At 44.9% G+C, this 25,891-nt stretch overlaps 1 protein-coding gene and 1 pseudogene across 2 annotated transcripts; both read left to right on the forward strand.

The window, feature by feature from the left end:
• Positions 1-10: 10 nt before the first annotated feature.
• Positions 11-11,813, forward strand: gdi2 (GDP dissociation inhibitor 2). Its single transcript, XM_082511627.1, has 10 exons — positions 11-197; positions 6,035-6,142; positions 6,424-6,523; positions 6,645-6,779; positions 6,875-7,073; positions 7,190-7,321; positions 8,187-8,286; positions 8,873-9,044; positions 9,349-9,548; positions 10,691-11,813. Exons 1-10 carry the CDS (start codon positions 153-155, stop codon positions 10,841-10,843), a joined length of 1,344 nt encoding a protein of 447 aa, XP_082367753.1. The 5' UTR covers positions 11-152; the 3' UTR covers positions 10,844-11,813.
• A 101-nt stretch (positions 11,814-11,914) lies between these two features.
• LOC309693059 lies at positions 11,915-24,455 on the forward strand (annotated as a pseudogene). The gene is made up of 11 exons (XR_014280770.1): positions 11,915-12,448; positions 12,953-13,140; positions 13,379-13,747; positions 13,943-14,134; positions 14,250-14,399; positions 14,640-14,890; positions 15,884-16,010; positions 22,861-23,048; positions 23,153-23,309; positions 23,387-23,521; positions 24,011-24,455. The product of XR_014280770.1 is annotated as an uncharacterized misc_RNA (transcript).
• The last annotated feature ends 1,436 nt before the right edge of the window (positions 24,456-25,891 follow it).

Raw genomic sequence — 25,891 nt, forward strand, 5'->3', positions numbered from 1 at the left:
CGCCTCTTCCTGCAGTGACTGACAGGCTGAGAAGCCCCGCCCCGAAGGCGCCTGACGCTGAGCCGCAGCCCCTTCTCACTTGTAGCCCCGCAGATCTCCATTTTCTTCTTTCCTCATATTCCGGAGCGGAAGAGCAAAGACTTTTGGAAAAAATGGATGAAGAATACGACGTTATCGTTCTGGGCACCGGGCTTACGGTGAGAGAGAAAAACATACAACGCGTGGGCGTGATTTGCAACCTGTTAACATCGCGGTTAACGCTGGAGAAGACGGGGCCTAATCAGCAGGGTTAATGCTAAGTAGCTAGCTTAGCCGCTAACCGAGCGTGAGCGTTTACGTGTTAAGCAATGGAAACTAAATGAAGGCGCTAACCCCAACTACTAGCTCTGTGCTATCAGCAGCTGCTTTCAGTGTCTGAGAAAGATTAACGATAGCAACTGTTAACTCGCTCGAGATAAGTTGAAACGCTCAAACTGTTTTGTATCCTTAATAGGTATTGTAGTACCGCTTGAGTTTAATTAGCGCAGTTCATTGTGTGGATATGCAGAAACTGAGCGCCAATTAAGGCAGCTTTTCTCAGTCAAGATAAGATTAGCCTACGGATGAGTAGTCTGTTAACGTTAGCTGACCTACATTAAGCTATTTTATTAGCCTGCTAACGACGGAGCACAGTCCTGTTGTAGCGGCGTCATCGAATGTATTCTTGGGGTCGAAACGGTTCCCACCGCCGCTCGCCTGCTGCCAGCAGTTCTACGGCAGTGCAGCTATGTTGAGCTCGTTGAAGTGTCCTTTCAGCGCTGTTCTGTGCGGCAGTGCAACTAAACTACTACAAACTGAACAGCACTACGAATAAATCTCAGCAGGTTCTCGGGTTTAATAAAACGAGAAGCTATTTGGCATAGAGGCGCATTGGGACACGTTAATGTAACTGCAGTCGCAAACTTCACCAGCAGGTTGAAGTTACATATCCTGTCCGACTTTCAGTTCACTTTTACACCCGCCGCCCACCAAAAACTAACGTACCGAGTGGCGTGTGTGGGATTGGGGTGTGTAGGCTTTGTTTCTGCGGACTCTCTTTGCTGCTCGTACTTTTAAATAAAACGATTCCCTCGGACAGACTTCCTGACTTTGTTGTTTAAACATGCCGGAAAACCAGTGGTTAGTTTGGGGCTTAATCACAAGCCAACTTGCTGCTTGTACCATTGTCGTCACCACCTTGTTGAGTCGCTGTACAGTGACGTGTTTTTGAGTTGCTTCAGCCCAGGACTTCAGCACAGCGGGTTAACTTTGAGGACTAATACTGGGTGTGGTTCCAACAAGGCTGAGGAACTGAAAGTACACTGCCAGAAGCCAGTTTAGTTAGAGCTGGTGGCCAACCACTCAGAACCACAGCAGACTTGAAGACTGAGGTGGCATAGTGTAGTTTCACACGGAAGTAGTTGAGTCTGCAAATAAATGACTTCACTTCTGTATTCTGCCACCTTCCCCTTCTCCTTTTCTGCTACAACACAGACAAAGGCGTTGCTATGTTTACTAACTGAGCAGGTTATGCAGGAATCTGTGCAAGCCCTGCCACCAGGAAACTTCATCTGACTTTGTTTCCTGTCTCTGGGGCAGATGCTTAATTAGAAAGGGATAGCTGTGTTGTACATGGCAACAATTAGTCTTAAAACGTTTGTAAGTGCACGGTAACAGCTGTCACTGTGAAGTGTACTCTGTGCTCTAGGTCTTAAATGGAAATTGTTAGGCAGGCCTTCTTGGATTTTGGGAGGTTTATTATGCAGGGGGACGGGGTTCCCCATCTGTCCACTACTGACGACACATTAGAGGAGGGGCTTGGCACAAGATGCCAAGCTCTAAGTGTGGCCCGGTCCTCATTATGATGCTGGTAGTTGGAGTAAGCAGCTTTTAGACTCCAGCCAGGAGATGTGAGTAGGACAGCATTTAGTTATTGAGAAGTATAAAGAGATTGTTGTGACAGCTCTACAAGTTGATTGGCCCAATTAAGCCAGTGACAGTGTTTCTATCAATGGATGAATTGATGCTCACCAATTTGTGGGTTTTCTTACAGTTTATAGTTTGACATTAAAACCCTTCATCAAACCAGCAGTCCTGATAGTTTAAACATAAGTGTGTTGTCATCTGAGATGGTGATAAAGGATGGAGAATCTAGACTACGGGTGACTAAAAGGCGTTTTGTTGAAAAGACTGAGGCATAATAATGATAATAATAATAAATGTTATTTAAAAGCACCCAAAGACACTTAACAATGGAGTAAAACACATAGTAGAACAATGACAACCAAGAACAGTAATTAGTTTACAGTGAATATGCAGATTTGAACAGATGGGCATACAAAGTTAGGCATGTTTTGCCTTCGATTCACTCGAGCTGTCCCTGGCTGCTCTCTGGCTCAGTGGGTGGGGCTCAGGCATCTCCCCCTCACAAAGTAAACCATGTGTTACCTGAGGCTAAAATCTGTGCGTGTGTTTTTATTTCTTTTTCGTCCCAATGAGTGAATAACTGAAGAAGAACGAATACAAGTGAAGGGCAAAGATGCTCTTCACATCTCAGGTGTAGAAACATTTTAGGTGGGAGCTGAAGAAGAGATGGGAAATCCCATTAACTGCACAGTAACCTCATACCATACGAGGAAGTCTGTTACAAACTCAATGACACTATTCATTCTTTTCAGTTACGTGACCAGTGCAGAGCCCAGAGGACAAAAGCAACAGTTAAAACTAGGGCTGGGCGATATATCGAGTATACTCGATGTAACTGTCAAGTATAAATTGGCATGGCAATATTAACCCCCCCGTGGCCCACTGCACTCTGTGTTTATATACCACCAGATAGGGAAAAATATGGCGGGAGCTTCAGACGAGCGAGGGAATGAGACTCGCTGCGTTTGGATTTCGTGAGGAGGATGCAGAACACAGTGCGGTCATTTGCATTAATGCCGTAAAACTATTGCTGCTAAAGGTAGCAGTACTACGAAATTATTCCACCAGCTTAAAAGTCATCTGCTGCAAAATGAAGACCGTTTCAAACCTGAGGCATGTCAGCGTCTCGCCACACACCAAAGAACACGCTAAATAAACCAGCTGTGACACCTGTGACTGCTCTTAGTCGTTTTTATAGTCACTATCTAGACTTTTGTTTCTGTAATTTGAGGTCAGCAAAATGTTTTTATTCCCATTGTCAGGTAAACCATTTCTCCATTTTAAATAACTGAGTTGATGTGTAGGAGGGATCTGCAGTGTTTGCAGAAGTGCTTTACTTTAAAAGATTGATAGTTAAAGTGCAGTAAAAGTACTCAGTCACAATAATGACTACAGGTAACTGTAGTGCAGAGGCATGATGGAACACAAGACTCCACTTATGAAAAGTAGCTTAGAAGTAAAAATAAGAGAATTTGAAGCACTGCTGATAATCTTAATGAGTCAAGTAACACAGAAGTTATGGAACTGATACAAGATACTCGGGCTGAAATGTTCGGGCTAAGACCCTCAAGAAGAAGATGAAATTCAGGCTAGGAAAAGAGGAGGGATTCTCTTCTGCGAGGAGTACACCGCTGTAGACGAGACAAAATTACTGAATACAAAACCAGGAAACTGACTCAACCAAAAAGGAAGCAACAAAGGGACTTACTGAAAGGCACCGGTTAGTTTGTGGCTAAACAAACTTAAAGCAGAGATGACTTGATGGGTAAAAGAAAAGCCTTAAATATAATCCAGATTCAAGGCTCTGCTAAAAGTCTGCTGTAAAAACCAAAGGTGAAGTATAACGTGGGTTGTGGTTGAAAAGCTGAGGGTCACAAACTGCTGACCTTACACGTCCTCTAACAGGCCAGTGTTTTGTTAGGTTGTAGGTGTCAGTGGTGTGTTTGAGAATTTACTGATGAAATGATGAAGTTATACAAAAAGCATAGAGATTGTAAAGATGCGTTACACTCCGCATGTGCTGCTGTAAAATGCTGTCATAAAGGAGAGATCCTGTGGATGTGGCACTTTCCATTCTCATTTTATAAGCCCATCACATGTTTGCATGTAGACCTTTAATCTGCCCGTGGCGGTGCTGGAGTCAACCGCACAGTGCAGTTTATTACTATAGAGTAAAGCTTTATCTTTGTCTTAATCTGCATTTGTAGGTGATCAGATTAAATTCTGATGAAAAATGCCTGAAACAGATCTTCAAACTGATGTCTTGTTTTATCCAGCTGGCAGGCTCGTTAATGGTCACATGACATGAAGAAAATCAGTCATATATCCACAACTGACACCAACTTTGTACATTTGTAGGTCTTCAGTTAACTTCTTTACATTATTAGTAAATTAAAAGTCAGGTTATATTTAAGACATGTGACTATGATGTTTGAGAAAGCCGTCCAGATGGAGTCTTTGTTGCCCCCGACTACCCCTTCCCTTCTTCGTGTGTTAAATATTGAACTGGGACTCTGTCACTGCTTGTGGTGGTGTAATGTTTTGCCTGACAGTACAGTGAACTGGCACGGTTTCCCCTCTGTCAGCATGAATCCTGCCGCTGACAGTCCTCCGGGCCTCTCTCAAAGTCGCAGTTTTTATAGGCAGCAGCAGGTTGGCTTCAGTCACGTCTCCTCAGAGGAGTGGCTGTGCCACATTACAGCAACTCTGGCCCACATATTTAATTTTATTTATTTGGTGTGTCTGCACGAGGCTTTGAGCAGTCGTCACGATCCAGTTTCACTGGAGCAAATGAAACTTTCTTTGGACAAACGTGCACAGTGTTGCAGAAATGATGCCGAGATGAGTGAATGAGTTGGTAGCAGGGCGTTTATAGTTTTGCATGTTTTAAATTTTCATTTTGTTTATCCAGTTTTTGTATCTTTTTTAAATTAAAGCGCAACATTGTTTCCATTTTTTTTCTTAGATTGTAGTTTTTGTATTATTTCAGTTTATTTGTATTTTTAACTGGTTTTTTTTTTTTTTTTTTAACAGCTAGTTTTTGTGCAATGGATATTTTCATGGGAAAGGTGGTTTACCAGTAAGCTGTAGTATGGTGTGTACTGGCACAGGTGCTGTACAAGTTGACAGTAAGCGTTAGGTGGCATCAGTCAGTGCTGCCTTAGTTTGGTTGGTATGTAAGAAACATTCTCCTGAGCCTAACCTTTCATTCAGTAGAACAACTTGTTTTAGAGTAAAATCCAGTCACATGATGCTCACACTGGTGGCTAACTTCTACAAGCCCTCAGCTCTAATCTTATTGAGTTTGGGTGGGAATTCCACTGTGGCAATTCTTATCATGTCCAACCCTCTGAAGCCCAGTGGAAGCAGCACTCATCCTCTCAGCTCTGCACAAACATGTCAGACATGTTCGGTCAAAGTTGGTCTTGTGGCAAATTGAAAGTCATGGAAACAGTAACACGTGGGACATTGTAAAGTACAAATGGCCGAATCGCGTAGTGAATTACCGTAACAGAAACACTGCTTTTGTTTTGTTTAAAATAAAAAAAGCTGCAGTTTAACCCTACGAGTGTGGTGGTAGACGACCTGACCTACTGAGTCACTTCACACATTACAGACTGTTGCTAAAAGTATCGAGACCGACAGGAAGTGATGGGAGGCAAAACTGACATGCAGAAGGTTAGCTGCAGAATCAGGGAGGTTACACTTGCATGGTATGTGTTACGGTCAGGATGAAGGCGTAAATCTGTTGTTGTCTGACAAAAGTTCATTTCCTGAATTGGCTGCATTTTTAAAAAACAGAGATTTGTTGGTGTAACTGTATAGATCTTAGTGTTTCTGCATGTGTATAAACATAACAGCACGTGCTGGACTGCAGTAATCGAGTTCTGAACCACCAATGAAGTAATGTTTCACTGCAGCTGCATGCAGTTGAGCTGCCCTGGTAAATACAGCTATTCCTGTTGAGTAAATCATTTTTATTATTAGTGTTTTTGTCATTATTATATCCTGTAACTCGTGTGTGAGGAAAGCACTCTGAAGAACTCTGTGGTTGATTTGAGTCTAACTTCTGTACTTCCTCTCCCAACAGGAATGTATTTTATCAGGCATTATGTCAGTGAATGGGAAAAAGGTTCTGCACATGGATCGCAACTCCTACTACGGAGGTGATAGCGCCTCCATCACACCTCTTGAAGACGTAAGTTGACCTCCCACATCTCTGATTTCTCTTTTGTATTGAGTTGGTTGTTTCACCACAGTGATGTGGAGTTAGGATGAACGTTTGTATTTTAAGGCCGGTAATGGCTTCTTTTAACATGGATCCATTTTGTTCTGAAACGCCACACATTCCTCTTCTATCCAGCAAAGGTGGTGATGATAGAATTAGCATATTTCATTTTGTGAGAGTAGGAAATTAAGATGCCGCTGTGAAAGTGGAAGCTGTTGCCTGTGGGTCAGATGTTATGTGTCTCACTACAGCTCTACAAGCGCTTCAACCTTCCCGGAAGCCCTCCTGACTCAATGGGAAAAGGCCGGGATTGGAACGTGGACCTTGTCCCTAAATTCCTCATGGCCAATGGTATAGTTTCCCTGATCTTTGGTAGACAAGAAACGATATAATAACTGGGCAACGATTAAAAGGATCCTTAGATGTGATAACGATGAACGTTTCCATGAATGAAAGTATCCCTTTGTTGCAGGTCAGCTGGTCCGCATGCTGCTGATCACACAGGTGACTCGCTACCTGGATTTCAAAGTGGTTGAAGGCAGTTTTGTGTACAAGAAGCCCAAAATCCATAAAGTTCCCTCTACGGAGACGGAGGCCCTGGCATCCAGTGAGTCTAGTTAAATACTGAACGGTTTAGTGGAAGGTTGTTTTGTTGCTCTCGTTATGGATTTCCTCCTTTTCTAAACTCGTTCTCACTCAAAGGTCTGATGGGGCTGTTTGAGAAGCGGCGCTTCAGAAAGTTCCTGGTCTTTGTTGCCAACTTTGATGAGAATGACCCCAAGACTATGGAGGGTGTCGACCCAAAGAAGACGACGATGAGGGAAATATACAAGAAGTTTGACCTGGGCCAGGAAGTCATGGACTTCACCGGTCACTCCCTTGCTCTCTACCGTACAGATGAGTTAGTAGCCTTCTTTTGTCTTAACAGTGTCTGTAATTGGGCATGATTATGATGGCCTCTGCTGTGAAACGCTGCAGCTTGTAGCATTTAGATTGTTCTAATTGTTCTGCCCTTAGTTACCTGGATCAACCCTGCATGGAAGCAATCAACAGGATAAAGCTTTACAGTGAGTCTCTGGCCCGATATGGCAAGAGCCCATATCTGTACCCACTGTACGGCCTGGGAGAACTGCCACAAGGCTTTGCCAGGTAGGGGACACTTTCCATTGTTAGACACGTGTGATGAATATTTTGTTTGTACCAAAAAGATGTTAACTGTGGTTTAGGGTTGGATATTCTGCTTCATAGTCTGATATCTACCCTAAGTTGTCACACTGTTTGTAGGTTTTGGTTTCATTTACCTTCCTGCAGTGAGTTCTGAAAGTTTAATAAGCTACAGTATAGGTTGCTCCCTTATTCACAGGGGGGTTGGCACAGCAGGTGGCACCACGTTTTCAATCTGGCAGTTTGGCAGATTAGATCCTAGTTCACCAGTCCTAGGTTTAAACAGAGCACTTGTTTTTACTCTAACTTTGATATATTGTAATATACGCAGCCTTTCTCTTTGCAGCAGTTATTGTATGCACACAGCCCGGTCACAGACTTCCAGTGTGTGAATGTGTAAAGTGCTTTGAGGTCCTTAGGGACTAGTAAAGCGCTTTACAAATACAGGCCATTTACCATTTGTAACTCATCCAATGTGACGACACTCAGTCAAATCCTTCATTCAGAGCACGTGTGCAAACCAAACTCTGTGAGGAGACCACAGTAGAGTTAAAGCTGAGATGCTGGTTTACATGTGAGCTTGAGTTAAGGAGGAAACTCAAACTACACATTTTCATTGTTATTTTATTTTTTAAGTAAGCATTTTTATTTGAAGACAACTTTTTATATTTTTCAATACTTTGTTTGAGTGCACGACTGTCAGGCTGCTTCAGAATATACTGCGATGACTAATAATCCACATGGAACTTGATATGTTGGACTTTTTGTTTGAGGACGTTTTCTTTAACTGGACTTTGTTACATTGAGGTTGGGTGTGGTTTTGACTCTTGAATTGTGACTCAATTTCCAGGCTTAGCGCCATCTACGGTGGGACGTACATGCTGAACAAGCCAATAGAAGAGATTGTGATGGAGAATGGGAAGGTGGTGGGAGTCAAGTCGGAGGGGGAGGTGAGTAACGCCGGTCCCAGTAGTGCTGAAGGCACAGCCAGACTGGTTCCTCCTTTTATTATGTTCCCCTATCCTTAAGAGTAGAAAAGCGCTGTATTAGAACCAGCATCTGCAAAGACTGTCTCAGGGACGATCGTGGCTCAACAGCTGGCAGCTCGTCTTGTAATCGGAAGGTTGCCGGTTCGAGCCCCGGCTCCGACAGTCTCGGTCGTTGTGTCCTTGGGCGAGACACTTCACCCGTTGCCTACTGGTGGTGGTCAGAGGGCCCGGTGGCGCCAGTGTCCGGCAGCCTCGCCTCTGTCAGTGCGCCCCAGCTGTGGCTACAATGTAGCTGCCATCACCAGTGTGTGAATGTGTGTGTGAATGGGTGGATGACTGGATATGTAAAGTGCTTTGGGGTCCTTAGGGACTAGAAAAGCGCTATATAAATACAGACCATTTACCATGTTTTGCTCTGATGGAGAATCGCAATGACAGTGATTGGTGGCCACCTGGATTAATGGCGTTTTATAATCTTAATGTCCCTGCAGTTGCTCTTTGGTGTTGTTCACTACTTTAACTTTTTGAACATGTTTGCAAATCACAGATTGCAAGGTGCAAGCAGCTGATCTGCGACCCCAGCTACATTATGGATCGTGTCACCAAAGTGGGTCAGGTGATCAGAGCCATCTGCATCTTGAGTCATCCTATAGCCAACACTGGCGACGTAAACTCGTGCCAGATCATCATCCCCCAGAATCAGGTCAACAGGAAACACGGTGAGCAGCCAGCCTCATGTTTAGGCCTTTAGGATCAAATTTTCAGTCAGCTGTATAGTGTGCTTGTATAGTCAGACCTTAACGTCCTAACTTGCGTAGTAAGTGAAAATCCTTTCATCCCCACACCCCAACCTTCCACACCAAGCATCCACCCGATGTGCAGTCACGTTCTCGAGATGCACGTCAGGTTTTACTTAAGGCTCAGATCTGATGCAGGGTTTCAAATGTCTAACATCAAAACGTTGAGCACTGGCACTAAATGACAACATTGAATGTGACACTAACTTGAGTTTTTCTTTTGCAGACATCTATGTTTGTATGATCTCCTTTGCACACAATGTGGCTGCGCAGGGTAAATACATCGCCATCGTTAGCACCACAGTGGAGACGGGTGAGCCAGAGAAGGAGATCAAGCCAGCCCTGGACTTACTGGAGCCCATCGAGCAGAAGTTTGTCAGCATTAGCGACCAGTATGCACCCACTGACATTGGGACTGAAAGTCAGGTATGAAGATGAAATATTGTTTATACTATTACACAGTTTGTTCTTGACCGTGCCACGGTGACCTACCAGAAAGTTAGCCCTGCCAGAAACACTTCTGTTGAGTTTGTTTTTGCCTTTTTCCAGTGTTTTGTGTGCTTTCACACCATTTTTCTGTGTGCTGGTGTTTTCTTCAGTTTGACCTCCGACCGTACACTTCCCAGTATTGCTACTATTGCCAAATACCCACAGAGGAAAAACGTGTCATTCCAGGATTTTTCATGCATGTGTCCGTATCCCTCATCTTCATCTGTATTTCCCATCAAGTATATCAATCTCTGAACTTGTGGAGATGTTTTTGTGTTGTGAATGTTTAAATCTCAGTGCTAACACAGTGGGAGTTGATGTCACAGTTAAACCTGACTAGAAGTGTTAAAAAAATGGTGTCAGATCCAGACTGGGCTGAAGTCTGTTTCTGTCAGTTTCCAGCTTGGATCTGAATGGCATGTTTAACATGGCTAAAGTCAGCGATGCAGTTAATGAAGCACACAGCGTTGGTGTCTTATAGATGTGTGACTAGCACATGGCCGTATTTATCACATGATAAAGGCAGACTTGGTTTAATCTCTGTGCAGTTGAGCTGATTTGTCAGAGTGCACATCTTCAACAACTGCATGTTATCCTTCTGTCGTTAGCTTTAGCTTGTAAATCTGCCTACAAGGCTAAAAACCAGTCGGCAGATATTGTTATTAAATGTCCTGGACATGACTGCAAAGTTCTGCCATATATCTGTGTGCACTGCAGTTTCTTTACTCTAATGCTGGGTTTTTACACGAGGCACACACAACGTGCTCGATCAGCTCCGCCCACAAAGGTTTACAAAGCCATTGAAAGCTCCTCTGTGACCACAGAAATAAAAGGAGGATACTTTTGTAACTAATGATTTGTAGTGTGCGTAGTTGACATGAAAGAACGCACTGCGTGCTCTTACTGCCACCTGGTGAACAGTTACAGTTGAACATCTCGGGCGCTTTGATTGGACTTCTTTTAGTTCTTGGAGACTTTGCTCTGTTGTTGCTTCTACTTTGTATGGATGATTGTTTTGCTTATTTCACGATGTTTGCTCTGTGACGTTAAGGCACACTTGGACTTTTGTTTCCCTCTAGATCTTCATCTCTCGGTCCTACGATGCAACAACTCACTTTGAGACCACCTGTGATGACATCAAGGACATCTACAAGAGGATGACAGGCTCAGAGTTTGACTTTGCTGAGATGGAGCGCAAGAAGAAAGACACCTTTGGTGACGATGATTCGTAGAGGCAGCCAGTCCTGCAACACTCTGATAATCAAAGACAACGGAAATCTTATAAAAAATAGAAAACTTACACAAAAAAGTAAAGACCAGTGGGCTGACTGATTACTCGAGTACACAGTTTGCCCACTGAAGAAGTTGATGATGCATAGAGAGAGGCGGTATAGTTTTGTTGGATAGGGTTCAGGGAGAGCGCTATGCTTCTTCACATCATTCAGGTGGGTGTTGCACTAAATACTGGTTATATCTAATAGACAGTTAATACCCTACATTTTTCTAATTCATCATGCTAAGACGATGCGTAGTCCAAAGATGCCAAATGAAACGATTCATAATCAATAGTATCTGGAAAAGATGTACACTATATACTCGGCTGATATTTTGTATATGCAGGTGTTCTTTTCGTGTCAGGTTCTGTGAGTTGTGGCTTGGCATCGTGTGTCTGTATTCAGTTGTGGTGTGTTGAGCTGAGTGTTCCTCACAGGATGTGGCAGTTCCTGCACTTTTCAGGCCGGTAACAGCAGAGCGCCGTGCGAGGCAGCACCTCAGCATCCACATCATATGGTCCGGTTTTGTAAAAGTGCTTTAGTGGTGTATGGGCTAGGTCTTCTTTCTTTGTTTGATCCCCTGATTGTGCGACAGCATACAGTAAGTCACAGGCACGACTGTAGCTCAACATGAACCTCCTGAACCGGTTTTCAACACTTTGAGTTACTATAATGCATCTGAGAAAAATGTATTAGTTCCTGTATTACCCAAAATAATCAAAGACCCGAGCATTAACAGCAGATTGATGACACATGTAATTGCTTAAGAAGGACCAAATGTGTACTGCAGCAGTATTGAACTGATGGGAGCCTTGTGATATCTGGTTTTGAACAACTGTTGTTAAAAAAGGAAGAAAAAAATTATCTTGGGGCTCAAATGATTTCTGTACTGCAAAGTAAAAAAAGAAAAACTTTGTCAAAATCCAAAGCTGTGTGAGATTTATTTATTTTAGTAGTTTCAAGTATGCAGCAGGCTTTGTAATGTCTGCTTCTACACATCCTTACCCTGACAACATTTGGTAGTGCATCATCATGGATGAAAGCTCAGACTTGTAATACTGGGTCATCAGGTAAAAACACATTTCCATGGATCTAACGCACAAACACATGCTGATGATTCGTGCCAAGCTGAAGAAACTAAAACACGAGCTTCTTGGACACACAGCAAGTCTGCTTTCTTATGAAGGCATCTGTGGGACAAACGTGGTGACGGAAGGAAAGCTGAAGCTGTCCAAGCACCCCTGTAGCCTCGGATCACCCACCGCAGTCGTCACACCTCGCTGGCATCACTGTAAACGAGCCTTTAACACCTTAAAGGTAGGTAGTCTATGATTACTGACTCGCTTTAAGAAGAAAAGTTCCATGTGACCAAACTAGGAAATGGATTTCGACACTTCCGCGTTCGCTTTATGAGTCTGCAGAATCCTCGGTTCGTCTTCAGATCGCTACTACAATTCCCAGAATGCCGCGGTGGCTTTCCGTTCGACTCTGTAGAGCGCCGTGTGTGGTAACCTGTAATCATGGAGGTGACGGCAGCCCGCCGCTCGTTTCTGTGCGACATCGGTAAGCATCGTCAGCAGTTAACGGTTTACACCTCAGCTCATCCACAGGAACGGCTGACGTCCGATTATAACACCGTGTGTTCGCTGCCAAAAGCGGGTTTAACCGGGAAATGTAGGCGGAGAATAACAGTCCCGTCAGAGGAAGTTCGGCCGCTGCACAGACCAAGTCATTTGGTAGCTAACCGGCTTAGAGCTAGATGACATGCTCGGAGTTCCTCTGTAAATGAGGAGCAAATGCGACATTTACAAGACTACACTCGAACTAATGGACGTATGTGCTAAACATGATGAATGAGGCCAAAAAGACGTCGTTATTTCTGTAATAGTCTAAGTATTGCCCTTGTTCATATATTAGTAATGGACACTTTGCCATGACACTGATGGATACTGACAGAATAGACTTATTCCACCCAGTACTGCTGCCGTGGTTACTGGGTTTACGCATAATGGAACTGGTTAATGGACGGTCTCTTTGCTGTTGTGCTCGTGTGTGTGTGTGTGTGAGGCTTCTGGGCAGACCGCACTGCTCTGCACGAAGCAGCATCCCACGGCAGGACTTTGCAGTTGAAGCAGCTGATAGAAAACGGAGCGTCCGTCAACATGGTGACTGTGGATAACATCACTCCTCTACATGAAGCCTGCATCCAGGCTCATCCAAACTGTGCTCGCCTGCTGCTGGAGGCAGGAGCCCAGGTGAGGCACAGCTTCACTCTACAAGCCGGTGTAGAGTCTGGGAGTCGCGCACCTTAACACAGCGGGTACAAAGTGATGCTCTCTGGTGCAGAATCCCACTGCTGGGCAGCAAGAGGCACTCCCTCTGTGACAGCCTCACAAACGATAACTACTCTTTGTTGTTCAGGTCTTAACATGGCCCTACAATTTTGTAGATTACCTAAAGAATAGCTAGATAATGTTCTTCTGTTTGTTCCAGGTGGATGTACGCACCATCCATGGTAGCACGCCTCTTTGTAATGCTTGTGCTGCTGGCAGCCTGGAATGTGCCAAGCTGCTGCTGGACTATGGAGCCAAGGTGAACCCGTCCCTCACAGCCCTCACTGCCTCACCGCTCCACGAGGCCTGCATACAAGGTAAACCTTCAGCAGGAACAACACTCTGCCATGCTGTCACGTGTCTCCCTATGAACAACGCTTCACATTCCTCTCAGGTAACCCTCAAGTTGTGAGACTGCTGATAGCCAGCGGTGCCAAGCTGGAGGCATTTGACGTCCACTTTGGGCCTCCCCTTCACATAGCATGTGCTAAAGAACATCTGAATTGTGTCAAGGAGCTGCTAACTGCAGGTGTGTTAAAGGTGCAATGTATGGTTGTTTTATTTCCTACAGAGAGTGCTGCAGCCAATCAAAGCTGTCAGAGGGTGAGGGGCGGGTTCATTCTGGATCACAGGGCTGAGGCAGACAGCTGTTCACTCATGCTAACAGCATTTAACCTGTGCATGTCTTTGGACTAAGACCTTTACATGATTGTGAATTATGCAGGTGCTAATGTGAATTCAGTGAAGTTCCATGAAATGGCGTTGCATCACGCAGCTCGGGTCGGTATGGTGGAAATGATTGAGCTGCTGGTGGAGTTTGGGGCCAATGTGTACGCCAGCGACAACCTGGGAAGGAAGCCTATAGACTACACAACACCTGCATCTCCCTCGTACACCTGCCTCAGGTTTTATGAAAGTAAGGTTCTGCGTTGTGTCTGACTTACAGCAAAAACATTCAAGTTCTTACGTTCTTGCTCTTTTTTTTTGCTTTTGAGGCCTGATCGTCTTATTAAAACATTTGTTGTTGACAGGTAATCCTTTGAGCCTGCAGCAGCTTTGCAGGATTGCTGTGAGGAGGATGCTGGGTACCAGAGCATCGGAGGTCCTGAGCCAGCTGAATATATCCCACCGCATCAACAGCTACCTCCAGTACTGTGATCGTCCCATATCCCTACAGACTTACACATGAACATTTAGTGTACAAGGTTTAAAATGCCCCCTGAAAAATGTTTGCCATTCAGATGAAACACGTGTAACCAGGATGAAAATCTCTGTACGGAGTCAGTTCAACACTGTATGTCAAATTAAAGCAATTCATTGCTGAATGAGAACACGTATAATCTATATAAAGCTCTGTTTCAGCACTCTGACAATTTCCAACACATGTATAACACATAAGGCAATTTCCTTTATCGGCTCAGCTGTGATGGCCAGGGGCCTGTCAGCTCTCTCTACTCCACATTACGCGACACTGGCCAGACTACCAAAAGTACTCCAAGAGCACATCAGTGACTCAGGTCAAGTTATTTTACCCTGCTGGGATAATAAGCTGGCCAAAGGAGGAGATAAATTCAGTGACCTCAAGACGAGGAAGCTCCTGACCATGCATGGAGGGTCAAGTCAGAACCCTGACTGGCTGTATGCTAAGCAGAAGGAAGGAGCCCGGGGACTGGTGAGTGTCAGCACCACAGTCCAGGATGAGACAGCGAACATCCACAGATACATCAGGAAGATGCCTATAACCAACTGCATGCTCAGTGAACACCTCAGGCAGCAGAAACCTGAGAAAGAGGAGGAACCATCATGGAAGGACAGGCCCCTGCATCTCCAGATAGAGGAAGTGGCTGACATCCAGAAGTCCTACCAGTGGCTGGATACAGCTCGACTGAACAGAGGCACTAATCGTGGCAGCAGAGGAACAAGCACTAAGCACACGATCCATAGAGGCTGGGGTCTGTCACACCAGGCAAGACCCCAGGCTGTGTAAAGATGCTCCTGAGACGATCGATGAATGGCTGTCCTGTTTGGGTGTTGGTCACCAGGAGATGCTACATGAAAGGAGATGCTACAGTTTTGTGTAGGATAAACAGGGTAGTGAGGTGCACTGTGATGGATTTAGAGTAAAGAACAGTGTGCGACTGGTGCACAGAGGTGCTCGGGATCAGAATTAGATTGCATCGAGGGTAGCTGATTAATCCACTGAATTCATGCCAACTTTATACCATCTGGTATGAAAACAGCACAAACAGTGTACTGTCAGTGTGGGGAATGGAAATCAGCCAATCAGCGTGTCAAATATTGGGTTACAAACTGTTGACTTCAGTGAAACCTCAGAGCAGCAGCAGGTACAGCTCAGCTGATCAAAGCCTGTTCAGAGAAAATCTACAGGAGCTCTCAACAGAAGATATTGTGAGTGGGTGCAGGGCAGCTACTCTGTGGTTCCGACACGAGCTGCTGTGTTAAACACCAGATTACAGATTTGATCGTGACCAGGCGTTCTGTTCAGGACAGGCTGTTTACACCCCGCTAGGATGTTATTCAACCTGAGTTAGAATAAATGTTAGTCGCTCTCCACGCGTGAAACGGTGTTATTTGGGGTAAAAACTACAAAGTCCAACATGCCCGCGGAGGTCGGGTTTTGTCACGTGACTCCTGCCGCATGTAGCGCGCGAGGACGCTGTTTACAAACAGCCGTAAGTCCCGCGTTTCGTGCCAGCCTAGCTTGTTCTGCGGGGGAAGCAGTCGGAGGATGGACGCTGAAAAGTCTCGGCCCTATTTCTTTGGCGACATCGGTGAGTACGAGAGCGAGACGGTCGGTAATCGAGGCCGAGTTAGCTCGGCAGGACTGGCACCGGCTGCCGTAATCCTTGTTCTGGAGCTAGCAGGTAATGACAGCTGTCATGTTATTACACAGACAGAATTATTCACCTGGAAAACGTGACGATGACGTGAGAGACACCTTCGCCGCTGCCCACATGGGCCTGCGTGGGCCTGCACGCGCACACACCGAGCAGTGGCACGCGGTAAAAAATGAAAACAATCTTGCTTATTGAACTCACGCACTGAGCCGTGAACCATAAACTACAATCGATCACATCCACTGATCAAAGCGCATTGATCACTGATCAGTGGTCAGTCTTGACCTTTAGCGTATTCTAGGTCAGTGGCGCCAGTTGGAGTCATCGTGTAAATGCCCCGTTTATAAGGTTGGGGACACCTGCAGTCAGCTGGGACTGAAGACGTCACTGGATGATGACGAAATGTTTCTCGCTACGTCCAGGTGAACAGAATCAACCTTTTTTCCTTACCTGGATGATTAAGCACGCATCGAGTCATGCATTTGACTTTGTCTCTGTAGAGGATGCGATGAACATCCTTTGGCATGTTTTAATTTACGTCCACTTTTAGATTTGAGTAGGCAGCTTGCACTGACAGAAGGCCACCGGTGTTCCAGATCTACTGGCGTTTAGATCAACTGGCGTTTAGATCAACTGGCGTTGGTCGAACAGATGTGTGGCAGTCTTGCGTTTCAGGAGCTGCTACCGACAAACCAGCAAAAAAACGCCAAATGTGTCACCTGTGACACTTGTGAGGTTGTCTCAAACACACTCCGTCAGTCTTGATGCTGTTGAACAACAAAATGTTTAAAAATGTGGCGAGTTTACCTGGTGATATCCTCATGCGCGACGCGATCGCAAAAACAGCAAACAAGTAACACCACGCCGATGTTGTTCACAGGACAGCAAGAGTAAACGATCGGGAGACTGTTGTCGTCGTTATCGTTCCCCTCGCACGGTTTGTTTCTCCGAATTCAGCGTTTTTGCTTCACAACTACAGCGTGCAGTTTACTTTGTGCACTAACATGGAGTCGAGTCAACCAGCGCCACCTCTGGCCAAGTGCCACAGCCTACAGCCAGATCAACCTGTGACACACATCTGCACCACGTTTGAATCAGTGTCATGCACATTTGTACCTTTCAATTGTGTCTGTTTGTGCGTCATGCAAATAAACCTTTGAAATGAATGAAATGATATCATGTATTTATTATCAGCCTACATTTGTTCAAAATCCCAAATTATATACACAAAGTCATAGAAATCACCAAATTGGTCATCATGATTTTGATATTCTCTTTTTCCATAACAATGAAATACACCTTGGACAAATATGACACATCAATATTTCATTAGTGTTGTAACATCACATGTCGTTAGCATAGTCTGCCTGTGTCTTCCCTCTGCAAACGAACATGTTAGAGTTGGTTGTGATATACAGTCTGTATAAGTGTGGTTAATCTAATAAACATTTGTGAGGAGATGGCAGTTACTGTGAATGTACAGCAGGTGATTAGTAATAAACAGTCAGACAATGACTCTGACAATCTCATTCAATCTTGCAGATTGAATGCACCTTCTGTGGAAAGTGGTACCACACAGTGTTGTGGACAAATGTTGTGGGTGCTAAATAAACAGAAAAAAGTGATCCCTGTTGTCTTTGCTTACCGATTGTTTTTAGTGTTGACAATCCACATTGCTGCCATTGCATCTTTCAACATGTTTGTGGGCAGATTTGGATGTACCAGGGGTTAGTGCAGCCACTCAGCCTCTACTCACTGTGATCATAGCAGCAGGTGCAGATGTGTCACAAGTTAATCTAGTAGTGGGCTATGGTAGTAGTGGACTGACCTCCATTGGAGACTGCTCCAGCTGCTGTGTGATAGTGGATCTGCTACAAATTGAAGATCATAAGCAAGTTTTGGAAATGAACCCTTGTATTATGTTGAAGAACAAACAATTGACATTGATTTTGTTGCTGTCATTTTGACCTGTACTGTGTAAATCCACTCAGAATTATCCAAAAACTGCAATAAAACAATAGCAACTTTATTTCCCATCAGATAAACATGTAGAACACAGACATACAACAGTTAGACTTTCCATAACTATTGTAGGAACAATTTGGTTTTTCGTTCTTACAAACACATTTCTGTTGAACTTGCCCAACGTTCTCAGTTTTTCAATGCTCAACATTTTCAATTTTGTCCACATGCTGGACAAAATGTGCTTTCTGCAGATGTACTTCTTGCATTCCTCACAGAAAGTGCTTGTTTTCAAACAGGCATCTTCCTAACTAAGATTTAAAACAAAAGATTTCTACGTCTCCTCCAGTCTCACAAACAGATGACAAACCAAGCGACACACCTGAGTCACTGACTTTCTTAAATCCACTCACTCTTACTGGCTGTTTATTACTAATCACTGTGTAACTGCTGTGATTTCAAAGTAACTGCCGTCTCCTTACAAATGTTCATTAGATTAACCACACTTATACAGACTGTATATAACTCCAGCCATGTTGATGGATTGCCTATATTGGCTGGAAATATTCATTTCCAGGTAAAAGACACAGACAGACGATGCTTACAGGATGTGATGTGACAACACTAATGAAATATTGATGTGTCATATTTGTCCAAGGTGTATTTCATTGTTATGGAAAAAGAGAATATCAAAATCATGATGACCAATTGGAGTGGTGATTTCTATGACTTTGTGTATATAATTTGGGATTTTGAACAAATGTAGGCCAATAAGGAATATATGATATCATTTCATTCTTTTCAAAGGTTTATTTGCATGACGCACAAACAGACACAATTGAAAGGTACAAATGTGCATGACACTGATTCAAACGTGGTGCAGATGTGTGTCACAGGTTGATCTGGCTGTAGGCTGTGGCACTTGGCCAGAGGTGGCGCTGGTTGACTCGACTCCATGTTAGTGCACAAAGTAAACTGCACGCTGTAGTTGTGAAGCAAAAACGCTGAATTCGGAGAAACAAACCGTGCGAGGGGAACGATGACGACGACAAGAGTCTCCCGATCGTTTACTCTTGCTGTCCTGTGAACAACAACGGCGTGGTGTTACTTGTTTGCTGTTTTTGCGATCGCGTCGCGCATGAGGATATCACCAGGTAAACTCGCCACATTTTTAAACATTTTGTTGTTCAACAGCATCAAGACTGACGGAGTGTGTTTGAGACAACCTCACAAGTGTCACAGGTGACACATTTGGCGTTTTTTTGCTGGTTTGTCGGTAGCAGCTCCTGAAACGCAAGACTGCCACACATCTGTTCGACCAACGCCAGTTGATCTAAACGCCAGTAGATCTGGAACACCGGCACACAGTATGTGTGTATATGAAATGGATTGTGGGAGGAAGTCCATGCCACCCCACAAAGAGCAAATAGACAAGGTTCAAGGTTCTTTATTTGTCACATGCATAGTTATACACTTGTATAAGTGTCAGGCTACATTTCACTGTGTGTTATAAGTATAACACACAGTGAAATGTAGCCTGACACGCTCCTCGACATGTGCAAAAATTGGGGGGGTGTAGAGGAAGAACATTATATATATATATATATATATACATACATACATATAGTATATGCACTGGGTGAATGTGCAGTAGTGGCAGACCTGGTACAAAGGGTGCCAAGAAACTCAAACCTGGCCTCAGGTGTGGATGCAAGCTAAGTAAAAACAGGAAAAAGTTAATGCGGCTGTTAGAATTACACACACACACACTGACCATCAGGCAGTGGTCACCGAGTGGTAGCAAAGCTTGAAAAGTACTAATTCCATATATGTTTATATATGTCCACTTTATTTATAGAGCAAAAACACCAAAATACACCAGGACACCAACATAAAGGGAACTGCAGTAATCAGTAAGCAAGTTGATATAAAAACGTGGCTCAATCTGTCAAAATCCTTAGGAAGAAAATAAAGCTTTACCTTAGCAAGAAGTCATAGCTGAATAAAGCTTAAAGCTTATTTGCTTTGTGAATTTAAAGGAGCTGTCAAAGAATATGCCAAGATACCTGACAGAGGAGTGAACAACAAAGCGCTCAAGAATGGTTTTGGAAAGATCTCCTAAATACCATAACCTCCATTTTGCTATTGTTAAGGTGGAGGAAGTTTGAGTTCATCCAGACTTTTATATCAGCAAGACAGTCCGATAACAGTTTCACAGAGTTGTCTTCATGCATGCTCAGACATCCAGGTAAGTAAATCCCAAAAAGCTGATTCTGTTCAACCTTTTGGGATCCAACGTCACTTGGATGAGTGATGAAACGTTTCTCCCACTGAAAACGCTGCGTCCAAGACTTGTTTTTCTTTTTTTATGAATGTCATCAGCAAAGCAGTGGAAAGAGATATTATATTTAAAATAAAAATCGACCCTAGAGCCAACATATATAAGGAAAATAAGAGTGGCCCTAGGATGGATCCTTGAGGAACTCCACAAGTAAGAGGTGCTGCAGCTGAGGAAGAAGCATCTATCTGGACTGAGAGGCTCCTGTTCATAAAGTAAGACTTAAACCACTGTGGAGCAGTTCCCTTAATGGCCACAGTGCTCGAGCCTTCATAACAGGATACTGTGAGTGTCGGCTACAAGCATCAGAAAAACAGGGGTTCCCAAAGATGCGCGGTGAGATCTAAAGTACACGCCGTGAATGCTGATTGGCCCGAAGAAGGCCAAGAGAAAGATGATTGGACTAGAATGGTGATGTCACAAACAGGTTGAGAGCGTGGGAAAGTGGAAGTGATGTGAAGTTTAGATTTAGCCGGCAACACCTGGGAGCAGACGGATGTGAGCTTCCTTATTGAACCTACACGTACGCTTCACTTAACACTGACAAAGACACAGGCTCACACTGGTTTACAGCAGCAGGGAACGACACTCCCAGTAGGGACCAGTACCTCAAATCTGATATTTTTCCAGTAGAAACTGTTGAAATCTTTCACAAAGTGTTTTGGAAGCTGTAGAGGTGAATGAGTGGGAGGTTTTTAAATGACTGTTAGAAGAGATTAAGCAACTTTTACAGTATGTTGATTTCTGTAAACAGTCCTTCAAGATTCCTAAGGACACACCTGGGGCCCGTTCTTCGTACGTCGCTTACTACATCCAAGATCAAATGACACATCCAAGATCAAATCATCGCGCTAACCGTGAGCTCGCTAATCCGGTTCCCCGAACACACCTGCTGTTGACGATTACTACAGCTGGACGCAGGAATGTGACATCACTGGGTGTCGTAAAAGGGGCTACGCATCGATAGTAGAAACATTGATCGGCAACCCGCTGATTGGTCGGCGAAAATGTCCAAGGGGCGTGCTCGGTATTTTCCGGCAGCAGAGCAAGAACTCATGAGTGAGGGATTTCAGGAGTTTCAGAGTTTAATTAAAACGCAAGAGAACACTGCAAAGGCTGCAAAAGCAAGGAGAGAGGGCTGGCAGAAAGTTGCTGACAAATTAAACTCGTAGGTAATTTAATAATAATAATAATAATGGATTGGGTTTATATAGCGCTTTCCAAGGCACCCAAAGCGCTTTACGATACCACTATTCATTCACTCCCACATTCACACACTGGTGGAGGCAGCTACGGTTGTAGCCAGGCTGCCATATCGCGCCATCGGCCCCTCTGGCCAACACCAGTAGGCGGTAGGGTAGATCTATCATATGACACTATATTGTCCAATATCATATGGCATTATATTATATTATAATATGTTATATTATATCCCCTTTCACATTAGAGCCACAACAGGACCCACAAGAACATGGGAACAAGTAAAAGTGGAATACAGGAGTATTCTACAGAATGGTAATATTTATCTCTTCGATTGCTTTGCGTCTCTTGGCAAGGTAATACTGGCCTGTAATACTCTGTTAGTTTGTTCATAACAGCAACCAAGAAAAGGGCAGAGGAAAAAAAGACAGGTGGTGGTCCTGCACCCCCTCGTCAACAAGTTGGTTAAGTAAATAATATCCTCACGGGAAAATCGATATCTCTCTATGAGCACACTGTCGCGCTGAGCTAAAGGATCCTGTCTGTCCCGCAATATACGCTGAGTTCTGAGGACTCTCCTTATCAATCTTGCACCTTCCGCAATGGGTTGGTCGCGTATACGGACAGGACATGGCTGCGACAGGCTTCCCAAATCCACCTTCGCTTTTATAGCCGTGGTCTCTCATCTTGATTACACGAAGTAATTTACAATTACTACTCTGAAATATGAATTACATCTGTAATAATCACATACATGTAATAGAATGTTAATAGTACATTTCCCTTTTTTAGGAAATGACCTGTATGTATCTGTGTGACATCAATAAAAGGATCAAGTGCTGCATTGTCTTTAGTTACATTGATAATATTTATTTATGGTGAAACAGTGGAAAAATGTCGCTGTTGCTTTCGTATAAATGAAGCGGACATACCTGCGTGGCCGCGATCTAATCCTGTTTACATAAAGTAAACCTGCTCCCGAGCAGGTTTACGCTTACGGCTCTGTTGCTATGACAGCAAGTCCCGGATGAGCTTCGGGGAACCGACTGATCCAGGATCACGCGAAATCGTAAACAATCTAATCCGGCTAACCTACTTAGCGAGGTACGAAGAACGGGCCCCAGGTTTGTCCAGGTTTGTCCTGGTGTGTTCGTCTCTGCGTTCAGCCCCGGGTCTGCGAGTGTATAGGTGTTCCACAGGCAACATGCAAACTGAGAAACCCCAGCAGAACAGCTGCTGTAAATGAGATGAGGTTTCAGTTCTTCCTGACGTGCTCCTCTGCAGGCTGCTGGGCGGAGCGAACAGAGGTGCACAAGGCAGCGTCGCTCGGCCAGGCCTCCCAACTGGAGGAGCTCATTCAGGGCGGAGCCTCGGTCAACATGGTGGCCGTGGATTCCATCACACCGCTGCACGAGGCGTGCCTCCACGGACAGGCCAAGTGTGTGCAGCTGCTGCTTGAGGCTGGAGCTCAGGTGAGTCACAGGCGCAGTAATGTGATCTACAGTCGGTCAAACTGTAGATCAAACAAGTAGAAATGGCTTGATAGAAAACACTCTGTTCCCCATGATGCTGTCAGGTGGATGCAAGGAATGTGGATGGAAGTACCCCGCTGTGTGATGCCTGTTCAGCTGGGAGTTTGGAGTGTGTGAGGCTTCTGCTGCAGTACGGTGCCAAGGCGAACCCTGCCCTCACCTCCCGCACAGCCTCACCCCTGCACGAGGCCTGCATGGGAGGTGAGAGTGTCGCGTGTTGTGCTTTTGTCTGTGTTTTTGGAAAATAAAAGTTAATTTTATATATGTTTGTATTTCAGGAAACTCTGAGTGTGTGAAGCTGCTGATTTCCATGGGAGCTTGTCTCGAGGCGTATGACCTTTACCACGGCACCCCGCTGCACGCGGCCTGTGCTAACGAGCACACGGACTGTGTTAGAGAGCTGCTCAATGCAGGTGAGGGTCTGCACAGTAGGATGAATCAAACACAGAGTACAACACAGTATAAGCTACCTTACAGTCAGCGTGCTAACTGTAGACCAGCAGGTATAAGGAGCAGATGAGAACACATTTTTAGCCCCTTACCCCGGAGCCGTAAAAGGATGGTGGGTACTGTTGCTGGTCACGCTGGGAGTGTGAACGCTCCGCTTTGGGAACACGAGAACGAGGCAACAGGATTTTCGTCCTGATGCCACAGGTGTGTGAGGAGCAGAGAGAGGTTTCCAACATGCCGTTGGTAAAAGCACGAGTGTTCTTCAGACATTATTGGCACACAATCACAGAAATGCTCCAGAAAGAACAAAAAGCACCTCCGTCAGTAATGTTTGCCCCCCTGAGAAACTGAGCTTTGTGTTGAGGCGCGGCACGAACCGCCGCGGTGCAACGATGTGTTAAATAACCACACCGACGTCTTCCTTCAGGCTTCAATGTTTCTGTTCTGCGTAGGCGCTAAAGTGAACGCCGCCAGGCTGCACGAGACTCCGCTGCACCACGCTGCTAAAAGCATGCGGGTGGAGACGATCGAGATGCTGGTGGAGTTTGGAGCCAACATCTACGCTCGAGATCAACACGAGAGGAGACCCGTGGACTACACCACGCCGGGCTCTCCCTCTGCAGCCTGCCTACAGTCTTATGAGAGTAAGTTTCATGAGTGTGCAGCAACAGCAGGAGGCACGAGAGGATCATTTTCACTTCCACGAAGCGTCAGAAAGACGACACCTGACATGTGCCATAACATTCTGATGCACAGCTGCTCAGCTGTCTTTCACTTCTCCAGCTTTACTCTCACAGTGAATCAGTGTTCTAGAGGCTGACACGTCATTTTGTTCTTGTGAAAAATGTCATATTATCATTTGCATGTGTTATGAACAGAGATTTGACATGTTTTCCCCGTGTTCAGCCTCTCCTCTGAGTCTGCAGCAGCTCAGCAGGTTGGCAGTGAGGAGGAAGCTCGGCACCAGGGCTCTAAATGTCATAGGCCAGCTGGAGGTCCCTAAACTCATCACCAGCTACCTCTGCTATCAGTGAGCGCCACCTGCAGGAGGAGCCGACCGGCGCTCAAAGGACTGGAAACTGCACAGCACTGTGTTAAATATGAGCACAGCTGGCACAGCTCTGGAGCTGCTGCCTGAGATTCCTTTAGTTTAAGAGCCCTGCCATGCACACACTGCAGCAGCTATTGCACTCGGCGTGTTCAGGCTGTGTGATCGCATTAGTGCTGCTGTAAGATGAGATGTTTTTAAAGAGCAGAGTAACACTGACTTTCACTTGGCTTGCTCTCTAACACACACACACACACACACACACACACACACACACACACACACTGAACACATGTTATTTGCTTCTGTCTCGTTTGCAAAGCTAGTTTAAACATGTGTGTTGAACGTGGACAAAATATGTGGATGTTGACTCTGATGTTGTGACATCACCACCTGTTAACAGGAAGTGTTTAAATGCACAGTGTCTGTGCTGTAAATGCCTTTAATGCTGCTGAAAACACACGATACACGTTTAATGTTTGGTTTCTATGCTGGTCGACAGTTTGTGAGTCTGAGAGGAAGCACAAAGCAGCAACACACTGCTGCACTGCACGTCTTTGGGTATGACCTCGAGTCTGGAGGAAACGAGAGTGATGTTAGTCCCGCAGCTACTTTAAAATAAGCTCAGCACTTCACTCTCTGCATGTGATGCGTTTAGTCGACTGGCAGTGATGGCAGGGACAGCGAGTGGAAACGCAACAGCAGCTTTTCTATCTGCTCATGTTAACACAAGCAGCACTGACAGACTCGCCTCCTACAGTAGCTTCTGTTATCAGAGACGGCGGCTCTCACACCTTCTCTTTGACTTTGTTAGTTAGATGATGTGTGGGGGACTTGTTTGCCAGCGACTAATCTGAGTCCTAAACAGCTTCATGAACAGTCTGTCTACCTCCAGAGCAGAGTGTGCTTCCAATCCATGACTGTGTAAGGCTGTTTATTTTTAACTGGAAACGACGCTCAGGAAGACGAGATGTTGCTTTTGGAAGCAGCTAATGGTTTCTGGATCAAACGCTGGATCTGCTGGGACAGCGCAGCACAGACTCAAAGTATGAAATGATGAAGTGGGGCATGGCGTGCAAAGGAAAGAAAGCTTCTCGTAAGAGGAATACCAAGCAAGTCTGCTGTCAGGGCTGCAGCGTGAAACTCTGCAGATGCTCCCTGCTGGTGCAGTTCCAGGAGACGCTGATCCTGGTCACTTATTTATAGCCGTGAGACATTTATTCCATTAAATCTGCTCCACAGGCGACGCACTGAGCCCTGTCAGGTCGTAATATTTTTAACAGGA

Source organism: Aulonocara stuartgranti (assembly GCF_965226115.1).
Source record: "Aulonocara stuartgranti genome assembly, chromosome: 17".
Lineage (NCBI taxonomy): Eukaryota > Metazoa > Chordata > Actinopteri > Cichliformes > Cichlidae > Aulonocara > Aulonocara stuartgranti.

What these genes read in the sequence shown, in the direction of transcription:
- gdi2 (XM_082511627.1), top strand. Translation starts at nt 153, where the DNA reads ATGGATGAAGAATACGACGTTATCGTTCTGGGCACCGGGCTTACG. An exon ending in CCATCACACCTCTTGAAGAC is followed by an intron (nt 6,143 to 6,423) that starts GTAAGTTGACCT and finishes GTCTCACTACAG; the next exon opens with CTCTACAAGCGCTTCAACCT. An exon ending in GAGTCAAGTCGGAGGGGGAG is followed by an intron (nt 8,287 to 8,872) that starts GTGAGTAACGCC and finishes TGCAAATCACAG; the next exon opens with ATTGCAAGGTGCAAGCAGCT.